Source organism: Agelaius phoeniceus, chromosome 11 (genome assembly GCF_051311805.1).
Source record: "Agelaius phoeniceus isolate bAgePho1 chromosome 11, bAgePho1.hap1, whole genome shotgun sequence".
Taxonomy (NCBI): domain Eukaryota; kingdom Metazoa; phylum Chordata; class Aves; order Passeriformes; family Icteridae; genus Agelaius; species Agelaius phoeniceus.
In genome coordinates this window covers 10,929,492-10,942,033 of record NC_135275.1, presented here as the reverse complement: position 1 = coordinate 10,942,033, position 12,542 = coordinate 10,929,492, and the positions used below count along the sequence as shown (strand labels likewise).

The following is a 12,542-nucleotide window of genomic DNA, read 5'->3' as shown; positions in this document are numbered from 1 at the left end:
CACTGACAAATTGTTAATTTGATGGTGATCAGAAATAATTTTCATATAATAGCTGTTTGGTTTAGTTCAGTCATTTCCTTTTCACCATAACATACTCCTACATCTGATGCTGACTTGAGCCTCTAGGAATATAGGACTTAAACTTCTCTGGTCATTAAGTGCAATTTCCTGTAGAAGAGATTAAGTCATCCAGAAAGGTCACAAGACCATTCACTCCCTTCTCTCTGAACTCTACAAGCCTCAAAACATCCCCAGATATCTGGAGACAGACTTGAGTTTTTTGAGAAAAATCTCAGACATGACACTGTGACAAAAAAAAAAAGTGAGCAGGAGAGAAACTCTGTGGGATTCTGGAGAGGCGGCTTAGGCAGCAGGGAGGACTGGATGCTCCATTTCAGGACCTGTTGCAAAGCATCTGGATCTAGAAATGGCTGGCAGTGTCAAAGTGGAATTCATGCATCCAATTCCATTTTCCCATCTGAACACAGCAGCAGCTCCTCTGGAAGTGCCAGTAAAGGTGTGGCCCAGCAGGAGGCAGCTAAGGTCAGTCTCTCCTGGGAGAGAGTTCTGTGCTAGAAATATGAACTATGGATGGAGCATAAGTCCAAGAATGAATTTTCTCTGAGCAATAGAAAGATATTTTGTAGGGAGTTTTTAACCATATTACTGGAAATTTTTGGTCCATGAGTTTTCATGTTTTTATAGGAATTGCTGAGTTCTCACTGTCTCCTCCATCTGGGAACAGCTGCTCAGAAAGGAGAAGGAAAAAAAACAACTAACAGATTTTTAGCTTTAAGCAAGATGGGAGAGTGGCAACCAAAACCAGCTGTAGAATGCAGGATATTGATACCCATGACTTTTGGGTATTATGCATTCTATACTACTCAGAAACAAGAGACTGTTGTAAAAAGGACAAAAGAACCTACAGACAAGCAGAGTCCCCACAGCCACTTTTGCCCTTCCATGAGCTCACAGCAGTTTGGAGACTCCAGTTAGAAACACTAACTGCAGTCATTTGATTCCTGCCTCTCCACTACTGTTTTCCACCAAAGAATTCAGTGGAAATTATTCTAAATGGACCTGAAGCAATGCAATACTTCTGTGTTCAGCCAGTGCACTCACAGGATAAGCTGGTCATGGTGGCAGCATGGAGGAATTGTTTTTCAGATGTGTCATTTGTTATTAGCTTAGGCTGAAGTGTTGGGAAGAAGTATCAATGCTGGTTTTGTCAGATGGCATCTTTGCTTTGTGCTGCTAGGTTTGAGCTCTCAGTAAATCTGACCAATCATTTTGCTGCTTTTTGGATACTGCCAGTGGAACCAGGGGCAGCTGTGAGTTCTTCAGTTGTTCTGCTAGCAAGGCATTGGCACTATTTGTTGTGTGTCTGTTTTTGTTAAAAACATCCTAGGCTAATGCATCAATAGCTCAGATAATGCTAATTTTGTCTTCACTTAAAAATTACAGCTTCTCCAGCAGTCTAGATCTCAGTTAACAGAAAAAGCCAAACATTTTCCCCCATGGTTTAGAAGATTTAATTGCAGATCTATGGCATTATGTTCAACAGGGAATCCTTGCTTGCCATAGGTGGGTATGGGAAGCAGAGGTATTTACTGACCTGTAAATGAGCTGTACATATGTCTTCCTTTCTTTAGCCATGATGCTGTGGTATTTTATGTCCTTTCTAATTCATTCAAACATAAAAGAACTAGTTATTTACAGCTTTTATGCAGCCTGACTTGATTAAAAATAAAAATGCTCATATAATTTTCAAGCCTGCTAGATGACTTCTGATGCAAGGAGGAAGTAAAGCATTCTAAGTAAAGGAATACCCAGACAGAAGTGTGTGGTGTACAGTGAGAAAACGGGCTAAACTTCCATTCTGGCCTGGATGTACTTGACCATCAAAAACATCTCATTATAAAATCAGTGGAATTCCACCTAGAGACTTAATGTTACCTTTTTCAGAATTCCAGTCTCCAGGTGAAATGGAGATCAAAAGTAGGAGCCTTTTTTATCCCAGAACAGCAAAGAACAATGGTCTAATCTCTAATTTTTGCTAAAAAAATGTTTAATGTAAAAAATGTAATTTCTGTTCATGTCACAATGGAGGGCAATAGCCATCCTAAAGTCACAAACCTGTTTTCAAAGGTAACTCTGAGTGCCAGGGCTATGATCCATCAACTTAAACAAAAAGTTTAAGAAAGCTTTATCATATTATTTTCACCACTAGTCACAAAAGATGGAAAACCTATGATAGGTGCAAAACCAACAGTAGTTAAAAATTACCAGCTGGTCATGTTTCCTTTCAACTGATTGCCTTAGTGGTGGTTTTACATCTATTTTAATCCAAACTCTAATGTCTTTTATAAAATACTGATGGGTTTGTCTATTCCATTAGGATGACATTTTTGTCCAAGATCAATCATAGCAAACAGAATGTACTAAAATCAAGGTTTTCAAAATAACTGGAGTTAAGTGATATGTAAAAGTGATGTATGACAAGGCCCTGGGCTGTCTCATCTGAAACTGAAGTTAGGGCTACCTTGAGCAGAGCGTTAGGCCTAGTGACCCTTGAGCTCTCTTCCAAGCTTGTGCCTTGGAGGAGCCTTGGGCTGCTCTTCTCTTACATGACTTTGAGGCAAAGGGGAGGAAATTGATGTAATTTACTGATATATTACACCACCTTGCATTTGATATTTATCAGAAATGTGATTTATTTTATTTTAAAGAAAAGTGTTTCCATCAAAGCATGTGAGGTCAGAATTAACTCCAGTTGAAAAAGTTGAAATATTTATTGCCACATATAACTTCCTTTGCATTTTCAGCAATTGAAAATTTTAGGATAGTATGTTCTTCCAGCTTGTCTTCCTTAATTAAAGAGTAGCTGGTGTTTAGCCTGGAGGAGGCTTAGAGGCGACCTTATCACCCTCTCCAGCTACCTGAAAGGAGGTTGTAGCCTGTGGGGTCTCTTCTCCCGGGCAGTAACAGGACAAGAAGACTCAGCCTTAAACTGTGCCAGGGGAGGCTGAGGTTGGACACTGGGAGGAATTTCTTCACCGTAAGGGTGATCGGACTTCGGAATGGACTGCTCAGGGAGATGGAAGAGTCACTGTCCCTTGAAGGTGTTTAAGGAAAGATTGGACATGGCACTTGATGATCTCAGAGGTGTTTTCCAACCGAATTGATTCTGTGATTCTGTAATGCATGAAATTATGTCAAAGATCTATGACTGGTCTTCCTTGGTACCTCTGTTCCTTGCAATGCAGTGAGTGGATCAGGAATGCGGTACCGCAGCACGGAACGAAGGTGGGATCGGCCCGGTACTGGCTTGGTCCCCTGACTGGCAGGAAGGCAGGAGCAGCCCGCCGGTGTCCCGGGGAACGGGGGGCTCCCCGGGCAGGGCAGGGTGCAAAGCAAAGCAAAGCAAAGCAAAGCAAAGCAAAGCAAAGCAAAGCACAGCACAGCAGCCGGAAGGGGTTCTGCTCCCTCCCATTGTTGCCGTTCGCAAGGGCTGGAGCGGAGCGGGGCGGGGGCGGCGGGGCCGGGGCTCGGGCGAACCCCCCGCCCCCGGGCCGGGCGCGCATGCACACACAGCCGGAGAGTCAGACACCGACAGGACAGACCGACAGACCGGCACGCACCCGGCGGCAGCACCGCCGCCCGCCCCGGGCTCGCTGCGGACCATGGCACCGGGGCTGCAGCTCGGCTCCTTCCTGCTGGCCCTCGCCGCCTGCCTCGGCGCTGCCCGGCTCGCTGCGGGAGCGGCCGGCGGCAGGAGGGGCCCGGCGGCCGATGCGTGCGCGGGGAGGGTGAGTGGAGCAGAGCGGAGCAGAGCGGAGCAGAACAGAGCGGAGCAGAACAGAGCAGAGCGGAGCAGAGCGGAGCTGCCGCTCCCCGCGCAGCAGCCGCGGCGGGCGCGGGGCTCTCGCAAGGCGCGGGGGCTGCGCGGGGTTCCGCGGGGTTCCGCGGGGCTCTGCAGCCCTCCGGGAGTGCGGGAAGGAGGGAGGGAGCACTGCGACACTTCTGCAACAAATAACGCTGCCCCGGGGCTCTGCATCTGGAAGTTAATTGCGGCCGGGAGGGAGGGTGGCATTTCCCGGCCAGGGATATTTATGGGTTTCTCGCCCAGGGCAGAGGCGGCTGGTAGCCGGCGAGTGTGAAGAAGTCACTCAACAGGTCCTTTACTGGCTCCCTGCTTCCCCGAGCCGACCTGGATAAAAGCGATCGCTGCGCCTTTGTTATTTTAATGATTCGAGGCCGGCTTGGGGTCTTAGCTCCGGGCCTGATCATTATACAGAGGATGTAGGAAATTTACGGGAGGGGGAAGAGGGGAGGAAGGTGATAAACGTTTTGTTACTGGTCTTTGCCTTTTGTTCCCCTTTCTGATGTGTTTTGCTGTCAGACTTTTCTCGATTGCTTTTCATATTCTTTTCCTTTTTTAATTTTTTAAAATATACTTTTAGTGACTTTTGAGTTGTGTGTTTTGGTTCGTTCCTTTCCTTTCTCCCGATGGCTGGTTACAGGTTTAGTTGAAGCGTGGTGATCCGGGAACGCTGGAGGGAACACAACTGACTTTCATTGCTTTTCCTTTTTGTTAGACTGTCACTAAGGATTTTCTTGGGTTCAGATCAGATCCTTTGAGAACGTTGCTGCAACACAGAGTTCAGAAGTTTGTAGGGCATAGTTTAGAAAGGCGAAAGCATTGGGAAATATGTAAAAGGAGAGTGTGAAAAAACAAACTTCAAAACCTGATCTAAACCTTTGTGTTGGATGGAGCAGTTACAGGTTTAGACTCCCCCGTTTGGTCTTTTTAGCAGAATTAGCAATGAAATGTTTTGGCTCGGTACGTCTATTGTGTGTTTCACCAGACATGGGCAGGGTACTCAAGAGGCTCATAACACCTCTGTATATTTGTGTCAAGTTTTCCATCTTCTATTAAGTAAATTATCACTATTACAAGTCATAGTATTTGACTTGTAATACACTTGAATTAATGTATATTGCATAGAAATATGCAAATACAGTTTGTTCTGGGTTTATTTTTTTGCTTACATAATATCAGTGTGTGTGTCAAACAGGAATCTATCACAATTTAATTATTTTAATACAGTGATTTTGACTGACTTTTAAATCAGCAAAACTCACATTCTTTCCAATTAGCATAACCCCCCCTTTGTCTTTATTGCTCACAATTAATGTACCATTTTAGCTTTTAAAATATTTGTACTAGTTTTTGGTTCTATTGTATTTTCAGCTTCAAGTTCAGACTTCCCTAGCCAATTTATTAGATACCTTGTCTGATTGTGTTATAATTTTGTGGTTTGATTTTGCAATACCACTCTTGCACATGATTGCCTCCGTACTGCCGGCAGGGCAGCGTTTATTAGAGTAATGACTGCAGGATGGTACCCATTGTCTCAGTTATGTGGTATTTATCTTGGGCTGCATGTAAGTTTTGAGTTGACCTGACATGCTATTAAATGACTGATGGCCCCTCTAACACATTGTCTGCTCTGGAGCAGGGCTGCCTTTGAAGTAGTACCCTGTAGGAAGTAAAGAGACTATTTGCTCTATTAAAATTCCTTGGTATTTCCTCTGTTTAACCACAGGCCACTTCCCCTCTGCCACTCTAAACACTGCAGGGACACTGACTGATTGAAAAGACACAAGCCCTAAGTAATTGTATCCTATTCAAATAGTTATTCTTATTGCAGGTTATTTATAAGTGGTGTCTAATTAATGTATGTTAAGGGCATGAATAAATCTTAACATGTTATATAGAGAAAGTAAAAATGTCTAGTTTGCATTAAATGAAGTGGTTGAATTGAGGTAATTCTCAAGGGCATAAATAATCCAAAAGTATATAATTTAACTTTTAATGGTTGTTCAAGGAGAAATAAAATGTAGCTAGCTGGGTTTGTGTGTGCATTTAGATACATGCACGTTGGGTATTTTCTTCTGCTAAAATTGTAAATGTGGGTTGCAGTTCCCTATGGTGAATCTTTTTTTCATCATTTGAGTGTTATTTTTGAGAATCTGTTCTATTTTTCTCCATATATACAGAGGTAATATACAAACATGCACAAGTAATGCAGAAGTTTCTTTCACTGTGCAAAATACAGTTTTAAGTATCCTCAATATTTTGTAGCAGTAAAAAACTGACTTAATGAGAGCATATTACTGGACTATGGTTAAAAGAATTTGATGAGGAAGTATTTGTTGGCTTTATTCATAGCTCCTGAAATTGTTAATATCTAATGTTTTCAAAACTAAAAACTAAATCACATTCTAGATGTGACTTTTTATTTGTTTTACAATTTCCATCACAAAATATATTTATAGCCTGTATTATACATCTTCTCTGGTAACACACTGGCATTTGTCTTGCAAATGTTCAGGACTGTAGAATTTGGATTGACTTTGCTTGGTTTAGGATTCCTTTCATTGATGTTTAATAGGAATTTTGATGTATTCCGACACTTATTTCACATTAGGGTAGACGTTTGCTTAAAGTAGAATAGTATTGCAAAGTAGTTTTCCATATGGATGATCTTAGGATCTCATATGCATACCTTTATGCAGAATAGAATAGTTCAGAGAAGGGCCTGTTTTAATCTAGAATAAGTGTGTCCACATGGGGAGCTATTCTGGAAAAATAGACCCTGAATTTTTCTCATGCTCTAAACAAGCCACGAGGTGCACAGCGAAGACAGAGGTGTGATCTGAGGATGATTTGAATATATTTCAGATTCATTTATTCAGTGTTAAACACATGAGCAACTTTACTCTCAAGTTGTTTTGTAGATTCTAATGCAACTACACAAATGAGTATTTGTTTTCATGTTTAATTCCTCTGAAGTTCCTGGCATCAAATCGTGTTAAGTATAAAGCTTAAATTTAATGTGACTGTATGATGAGGAAGAATAAATAACCCAGCATTTTACCAGCCCTCTCCTCCTTGTCAGCAGAGAGTTGTGCCTTCCTTTGCTCTGCTAAGCAAAGCTGCTCAGACACACTGGAGGGCTCTGTTCCCGTGCATGCTCCCTGAAACTCCCTGTGTCCCCTTCTATGCTCTTTATGTAAGGAACTTTCTATTTCCTTTTCACTTCAGAGCAGAGACACTGAAGATTTCCTACTGTTCCACTATTGGGAGCTCTGCTTGCCTCATTATTCTTTCAGCTCAAGCTGCTGCATCCCTACATTTATCTCCTCAAGCATACCAAAGCAGACTTCTACTTCTCCACAGTTAGGAATCTACCAGGCACAGAGCTAGGTCATCCAAAAATACTTTTCCCAGCTGAGGACGTGTTTTGGGAACTTTATTTTGGAGGAAAAACACTCTCTAAAATGGTAAGAAATTACCAAAGTTTAAATTTCTCCCTTCTATTTAATGTTATTCCCCAACAGTTAAAAAAAATCAGATTTTCTCATGCGGAGTATTTAAAAATTTGAAAAGCTACTAGACAGAAGACAGCCCTAAGATGGAGCATGGTGGAAGGTGTTAATGTTTGCCATCAGGGTGTTTTTTAATCTATAGACAGTTCCAGAGCTGCTTTAAAGCTCTGCAGACCAGATGCCAGCAGTTCCGTACGTGCCATTTTTTGGGAATTTATAGAATCAATAGATTTCTCTCCCTGGCATCCAGAACAATGTGAGAGCATTTCAGAATTGATGAGATGTGTCACTTAAAGCTTCCTGTGCTCTGTGATTAGAGACAATGCAACACGTTGAGTGCAAGGCTTTGCAGGCATGGTCAGTCATGCAGGTAGGCATCTGTAGCACTTTTGTTTGGTTAGAGTTTGGCTTCAGGGTCCCTCCAGGGTTTGTTTTGGGGTTTTCTTTTGAATTTCATTTATTGAATAATGTAGCAGAGAATGAGACCCCGTTCCTACTCTAGTGTCAAAAAGTGTTGATGACAATCTGCCTATTTAAATTATTTTAAAAATGCACAAAGTAGCATAAATGTGATCATGTTTAAAGTCACAGATGACTGTTTCCTCAGGAACTGTGAGGCTCTACAGTTTAATGCTGTGCTTTCAGAATGAGCATTCAATGCATGACCTAGAGGAAAAAATATGGAAACATATGTTTATGTAATTGGAACTAACTCTCAGTATTAACAACAAAATTGTGTATTTCCAACAAAATTGTGTATTTCCTTATGTGTCTGCATGGAACTGGGCAATCTGAATGTGATGATAATTCATCAGCTGTTGACTTAACAGGGTTTCTGCAGTTGGAGTCGCTTGGGATTGTTACAGATTTGATTGATTTCCTCTCCAGAATGTGTTCCTTACTTTAGATGCTGAACTCCACTGCCTGCCTTACTTCCCTCAAAATTTGCTTTTCAGTAAGTACAAGTATAGAAACTGCTGGAGCAGACTTGTTAATTTAAACTCTTGAGACATTTATTTAAGAAGAAGTTCTGCTTTAACAGATTAATACTTTATAGTCAATGGGTGAAAGGATGTTAAGCTGTCATGATTAGCTGATGCTAGCTTTTCTTTAGTTAATTACTTGGTAATGTTAATATAACATGGATGTTAGTCACTTAAAACTGCAACATTTAAAGGGTGTTTAATAAGGACCGGCTGTCCAGCAGATCAGTCTAAAGATGATGAAACAAAGCTTTGATGTGAGCTTGCCTGCTTAATTATGCTCAAAGGCTGAATTCTACCCATAAATTTAGCATGTGTTTTTAGAAGCAAACAAGAGGAGTGTGAAGTGTTCCTGCAGAACTGTTAACCTTGAATGCCATTTTTAGTTTTTAAAAGTAAAATTTTTTTCAAGTATATTGCTTTGATTTTATATTTACTACTACCAGTATAATGAGGTGGATCTGAAATACATTTTTTTCTAAAAGTTTAGGTTAGTGATGATGTTCCTATAGTAGCTTTTATATTGTTTTTATATTTAAAAATTAATATTATGCATTAATACATCAAACCTAGGAAAAACCACATAAAAGTAGTATGAGTGCTTATTTTTATATCCTTATCTCTATATGAATTATAAAAAAGGATTGAATGGAAGTTTAAGTTACAGTAACCTAAAATAATATTAGGTCAGTACATCTGAAGTACTTTAGGTTTTAGGTTATGGTAATGTGAAACTTTATTTAAGGGTCAAAATTTAAGTGCAGACTTGAAGAAGGAAGAATCCTTGAAGAAGGGTTTTATCTTCTCATGTATGTATAGTATTTTGTAGTTGTTTCCCTGTCCTCCCCAGCTCTCCTCAAAAGGAGTGGCACATCCTGACACCCAATATTTCTATGTGATTTTAGCATAAACACTTTGACCAGATATATACTTAGTAAAGTAGTGTGAATACAGGCACATGCCAGTAATGGATAGGTTCATTGCAATATCCATACAACAGAAACACAGGTATTATCACTCTAGTTAGCCAAAATTCTGCCAGCCAAACCAGGGTATTAATGTGTATTTTAACATGCTTCAACTTGTTTCTCTTAGTAAATTGTACTTCCAGTGTCATGTCCAAGGCACCATTTATGGATTTTAAAGGTATATTGTTCTCCTGTCACCTCTCATCTCTGCATGGTAGATTCCAGGAGCGTGAGGAAAGTCAAATGTGCAGGTTGGGATTTGTTCTCCCAAAGTTTGATTTGATTATTAAAACTAATTAAAGCTTGGATTAGAGTTTTATCAGGCATCAGCACATGTTCCGGGAAATGCTGTATTCTCTGAAATTCTCTCACTTGAAGGCTATTACAACATTATGTCACTATTGACTCTGAAGAATTGTTCCAAACATTCTATTTTTATTATTTCTCTTTGGGCTGTTATTCAGCAAGCCAGTAAATCTGCTTTTGGGGTGCATCAGTCATACTCCAATGATCCCAAATAAATGTGAGAGGTAGCTTTGTGCTAGGGGACTCCTGCATCAGGTATTGAACCTGAAAGCATCAACTCTGGCGTGTGTGTTCTGTTTGATGGAGGAGAGCCACAGCTGTGTGTCCGTGACCGCTGTGAATCACATCTGTTCCCCTGGCTGCTGTGCCAGCTCTGCGCTGGCAGCGCGGAATGAGCCATGCAGCGGCCCGGGAGTCTGTCCGACCTGCCCGGGGCTCTGTCCGTCCCTCCTGCCCGCGGCTCCGTCCCTGCTGCCCCTGCCCGCGGGTCTGTCTGTCCCTCCTTGCCGGGGGTCTGTCTGTCCCTCCTTGCCGGGGCTCTGTCTGTCCCTCCCTGCTGCCCCTTCCCGAGGGTCTGTCCCTCCTGTCCGGGGGTCTGTCAGTCCCTCCTTGCCGGGGGTCTGTCTGTCCCTCCTGTCCGGGGGTCTGTTCTGTCCCTCCTTGCCGGGGTCTGTCTGTCCCTCCTGTCCGGGGGTCTATCTGTCCCTCCCTGCTGCCCCTGCCCAAGGGTCTGTCCCTCCTTGCCGGGGGTCTGTCTGTCCCTCCTTGCCGGGGGTCTGTCTGTCCCTCCTTGCCAGGGGTCTGTCTGTCCCTCCCTGCTGCTCCTTCCCGAGGGTCTGTCCCTCCTGTGCGGGGCTCTGTCTGTCCCTCCTTGCCGGGGGTCTGTCTGTCCCTCCTTGCCGGGGGTCTGTCTGTCCCTCCCGCGGCCCCTGCCCGCGCCCATGCCGGGGCCCTGCCGGCTCTCGGAGGGCGCTGCTGTTGCTGCTGCTGGGCGCTGCCCTTCTGTTCCCCCAGCCTCGGACGCTGCCGTTCTGTTCCCCCAGCCTCGGACGCTGCCGTTCTGTTCCCCCACCCTCGGACGCTGCCGTTCTGTTCCCCCAGCCTCGGACGCTGCCGTTCTGTTCCCCCACCCTCTGTGTTCAGCGGGTCTCCCCCGAAGGTTGGCGCTCGCTCCCGTGTGCTGTTCCCGGGCTCACAGGAACAATGAGGGGCCGTTCAGGAGCGTGTGGAGTTCAAAGGGCTCCCTCAGTGTGTGTGAGGGCCCTGAGCTGCTGTGAACATGACAACAACTGGACAGCATCAATCAGCTCTGGGCTGCTGGCTGCAGGGCATGACAGGCCTGCAGATCTGCTTGGAGCTGCACATCCTGAGCTTTGGGTTTCCAAATGATTGATTTGCAATGATGTAGCCATATGATCCTTTATCTCACAAAATTGTGTGTAATACCCATTCCTATACCCCCTGCTATATGGCCCTGCTGGATTTTCCTCATGGTTGGTGGGCAGACTTGGATTTTAATTTCTGACCTTGCCTATGTTCTTCACTCTTATATCAGTGGGAGTGACTAGGTATTTCTGATCTTACTTCTGACTACATTCAAATCCAACCAAGCAATCAATGACTTCCCTGACTTTTTTTTGTATACGGCTGTGGGAAAATTCCTGGTTGGCTGGCTATGAATTAATGAAAATCCTTAGAATGCTTCACTAATTATAGCTCCCGTGGCTTTAAAAATGCTATTCCCTTTTTTAATTTGAGAGAGGTCACAGAGGTTTACAGAAACTAAGAAAAGAAAACTTAACATCTGGTTGTGCTCTGTAGATGACTGCTTTTGTGTGAAGAAAAGTTATGGCATCGCCTCAGCATCAAACACATTCAAGGTGATCCTTTCTAAGAACTCTTTGCAAGAGCCCCCTTTGCTCAAACTGTGTTTTCTAATTAACTTTGCTTTGTATTTTCAAATGGAGGATTTTAGTTCTCCAAACTAAATCCCAAACTCATATTGATGCTTAAAGTTCGCCCTACCTTTATAGAATGTATTTTCCTAAGTTTTGTAATTGTAGCATAATATTTCCATATGTTTCCTAATAATTTCCTTTAAAAGTTATGGAATTGGAAGATGAGGAGGCTGCTGGGTTGAATTCTGGAATTTATGAAAGAAAATTTGTCCTGTGTTTGCTTATCTATACTGAAGTCTCAGCTATTTGTATATAAATACTGAAAAGTAATCTGATTTCTGAAAGTCCCCTTTTTGAAACTTCTATTTTGTAAACTAAAAGAGAATTTTTTTTTTTCCAAATGATGCAGGTTAAAATTATATGTGAAGCTAGTGTAGCTCATAGAAAGCATAATATGAGAATGTTTAGATCCAAACAGTTAATGTTTAAATTGTTAAAATTATGAGTTATTAGCTGCTCAGTTAAACATATGTAATTCCAGGTGTGACTGTTTGGACTCAGAAAGCATAAAAAAATACAACTTTAGAAACAACAGACGCATGATCTTTTTATATTAGACAGTGATTTAAGCAAACTCCAAGCATGCCTCCATCATCTGCTTGTAGGAACAGCACCCCAATCTGTTTTCCTTTCAAACATGGAGAATTAAGGGATTTCTTTCTGGTTTTATTTGGCTGTTTTGTTTAAAGAGCGAAACCCTACCTAGTAAAATCAGTGGCAACACTTTGATCTTTGTTTTGATGGGATTGTCTTCCATACTTGAAGTGGCTTGATGCTGTGGGATTGCTTGGCACTGAGCTGCTGGGGCTGGCTCCATGCAAGAGCTGGGTGGTGCCAGCCTCTCCTCTGGGTGGCCCTGGGGATGTCCCTGCCTGGTGACAGAGGTCACAAGCTCCCAGTGCACATCACTTGCCCAGTGGGAGGGTTTGGGT

The 12,542-nt window shown here is 42.7% G+C and overlaps 1 protein-coding gene across 2 annotated transcripts in view; it reads left to right on the top strand.

The window, feature by feature from the left end:
- Positions 1 to 3,563: 3,563 nt before the first annotated feature.
- IL17RD (interleukin 17 receptor D) overlaps positions 3,564 to 12,542 on the top strand; it is a 42,290-nt gene continuing 33,311 nt past the window's right edge. Inside the window, exon 1 of one of the 2 annotated variants that reach the window (XM_077184674.1) lies at positions 3,564 to 3,809. In XM_077184674.1, coding sequence (XP_077040789.1) covers positions 3,684 to 3,809 — 126 coding nt within the window. In that variant the 5' untranslated portion in view covers positions 3,564 to 3,683. The remainder of the gene's footprint in view (positions 3,810 to 12,542) is intronic. The other variant, XM_054640273.2, reaches the window with a different exon arrangement.